At 31.5% G+C, this 3017-nt stretch overlaps 1 protein-coding gene across 1 annotated transcript; it reads left to right on the top strand.

Annotated features, from left to right (window-relative positions):
• The first annotated feature begins 1793 nt into the window (after positions 1-1793).
• LOC139005469 (olfactory receptor 6C6-like) lies at positions 1794-2729 on the top strand. Its single transcript, XM_070407700.1, has one exon. It carries the CDS (start codon positions 1794-1796, stop codon positions 2727-2729), a length of 936 nt encoding a protein of 311 aa, XP_070263801.1.
• Positions 2730-3017: the final 288 nt, after the last annotated feature.

Genomic DNA, 3017 nt, shown 5'->3' with positions numbered 1-3017 from the left:
TGTACTTATCTGGTAGAATATTCCTTTTGTCATAAATACATGCTACTGTATTGAGTAGCAGATGGAGCACCAAATAGTTGAAGGATAAAAGATCCTCATTGGGTATTTGTTGTTATTTTTCTTTATGTTTTATATTGTTTCAAAAATAATGAGGAAACAGGGAAACATTTAAATCCTGCCTCCCCTTACCCCAATTTTGGGGGTGGGTCACAACCAAGTTAATGCAATCCTAACACATAGAATAATGGAAATGAGAGAAGCTCTTTTTAGGGTAAATTTTCTTACCAATAGAATTGGCCATATTGTCCCAGTGGAAATCCTGAAATTCGTGTTTGCATTAAGTATAGAGTTTAAATTATTTCTAGTTCTCTTTTGGGATAATATTCTTCAGTTTTATAGTTAAAGCAATTCACAGTGGTTTTTATTTCCTTCTTTCTTTGTTTTCTCATCTCTCTCTCTCTTTTTCTCATAATTGGTATGTCCTGACACTAGTCTCCAGAGGGCATTTCTTTTTCTTTCCTCTTTTATTTCAATTAATCCCTTGGTGTATTTTATAAGCAAAATGATAAAACTGTGGCTTTTATTGGTGTTCAATTGGAAGCAATAATTCTTTATTACCTATTTGGGTTCCTTTCATTTGAGATATTTCCCAGAACATCTAGAGCATCACCTTTTCATTTAGAATTTTTATGGGGATTTTAAAAATTTTAAATATATAAGGTAAAAACAAAAAAAGAATCTTATTTGGCATAAAAGAATATTCTAATGGAATTATCTATGTCTGGGTCCTGTGATTTTGATGAGTGTGTATGAAGGTGCATTAGCAAATGTATATAATTTTTAGATTGCATTGTCTGTTTCAAATTCTTCTCCAGAAAAGCATTGAAATTAAATTTCCTCTTGAAATGATTGAATATTTTGTAATATTATAAGAGAGAGATATATAATTTATTTTGACTCTTGATTTTACCATATTTCCATGAGAGAATTATATCAATATACACTACCAAGGTAAGTCACTTATAATTTGGAATAATTATCTTGATCATATATGAAAGCAATTCTATAAGTATGAGTAAAGTAATGTCTACTAACTTTTGAATTCTTATATATTTTTCTATTTTAATATAGATTGAATAGTCAAAGCCTCCTGGTTAAATGCAACTGATGAGAAGAATGATACATTTGAAATTATAGAAAAATAATAATTACATGAAATTAGATAAAGGAAAAATGGAAAAGAACCACATTGGGACAAAGTAATTAATAGATATTGTAATATTTCGATCATATAGAGGATATGTAACTTTATTATTTCTATATGTTCCACATATTTAAAAAGTGTTTTTGATGAAGTAAGGAATTTTGAATAAACATTGCAAATTGACACTGATATAGCTGTTTAGATTACTATACTTTTTCAACAATTTATGAAATATACCTAGAGAGTACATGTCAAATAATGCTCACATTTTCTCTATTTAGAACATTTAAAAAAATTAAACTCATCTGAAAATGATTAGCTAAAATTTAAATTATTTTTCAAGTTCAAATGGGGAAAAGAAGTAGCATTGTAAACAGGTAACTGGTTTAAATGGAACAGTCAATTAGAGGCTGCTTAGGTTATCGATGCTATAATTTTCTATGTCATCTCTCTTGTCAAATTGAATCAACCTTTTAAACTTGTTTACATTTCTGAATTTTTTTTGATGTCTGTAGTTTTATTAAATTCCTGTTTTTTTCCACTTTTATAGCTGTTTTTCTATGTCTATTTAATAGGATTCAAATCTGAAATGAATAATCAGTCAAGCATAGAGTTCATTCTCCTGGGACTTACTGATGACCCTCAACTGCAAATTGTGATTTTTATATTTCTCTTTCTAAACTATATGTTTAGTGTGATGGGGAACTTATCCATAATCCTCCTTACCTTGCTGGATTCCCGTCTCAAGACTCCTATGTATTTTTTTCTGCGAAATTTCTCCTTCTTGGAGGTTTCATTGACAACAATCTGTATTCCCAGATTCCTGATGACCGTAGTGACTAAAAACAAAATTATTTCCTACAATAGTTGTGCATCTCAGTTATTCTTTTTCCTCTTATTGGGAGTTACAGAATTTTACTTACTGGCTGCCATGTCTTATGACCGTTATGTAGCAATCTGCAAACCCCTACATTACCTGGTTATTATGAGCAACAAAGTGTGCTACCAACTTGTATTCAGTTCATGGGCAGCTGGCTTTCTGATTACCTTTCCACCATTGGTCTTGGGACTGAAACTGGAATTCTGTGCTTCCAAAGTCATTGATCATTTCATATGTGACACTTCCCCTCTGCTGCAGATTTCTTGCACAGACACTGGTCTCCTAGAATTACTTTCCTTTGTCTCAGCTGTTGTAACACTCCTGGTCACTTTGCTGTTAGTGATTCTTTCCTATGCATATATTATCAAAACTATTCTAAGCATCCCCTCTGCCCAGAAAAGAACAAAGGCTTTTTCCACTTGTTCTTCTCATATGATTGTCGTCTCCCTTACTTATGGTAGCTGTATTTTTATTTACATGAAGCCATCAGCAAAGGAAAGAGTGACTTTATCCAAAGGTGTAGCTGTTATCTATACCTCAGTTGCCCCTTTATTAAATCCTTTCATTTATACCCTAAGGAACCAGCAAGTGAAACAAGCCTTCAAGGATACACTCCAAAAGATTTCCTTTTTATTCAAAAAATGAGGGAAAATTTGGAGAAAAGGGTAAATAAAAATTTTACAAGTTTACTTAATCTGTCCTTCAGTGAGTTAGCCCTCTCATAACATTTTAACCTTTTAGCACAATGTGCCTTTTCCTTCCTATTGCTCTCTATGATTAGCATTCCTTTCTGTGCTAGAGTAAAAGTCACATCTTCAAGTTATCAACATAAATATTATATTTAATTTACTCTATAAGACATGGTAGTGGTCTCCTCAAAACTACTTTATTTACATATTAATCATAAGACATTTCATAGACAGGAATATAACC

Source organism: Myotis yumanensis, unplaced genomic scaffold (genome assembly GCF_028538775.1).
Source record: "Myotis yumanensis isolate MYYU_CA2020_CCGP unplaced genomic scaffold, mMyoYum1.0.hap1 SCAF_3, whole genome shotgun sequence".
NCBI lineage: Eukaryota > Metazoa > Chordata > Mammalia > Chiroptera > Vespertilionidae > Myotis > Myotis yumanensis.
Note: the sequence above shows the minus strand (reverse complement) of the source record. Positions and strands in the feature narration are given on the sequence as shown.

Excerpts from the sequence above, each read along its gene's own strand:
- LOC139005469 (XM_070407700.1), top strand. The coding sequence starts at position 1,794 with ATGAATAATCAGTCAAGCATAGAGTTCATTCTCCTGGGACTTACTGAT.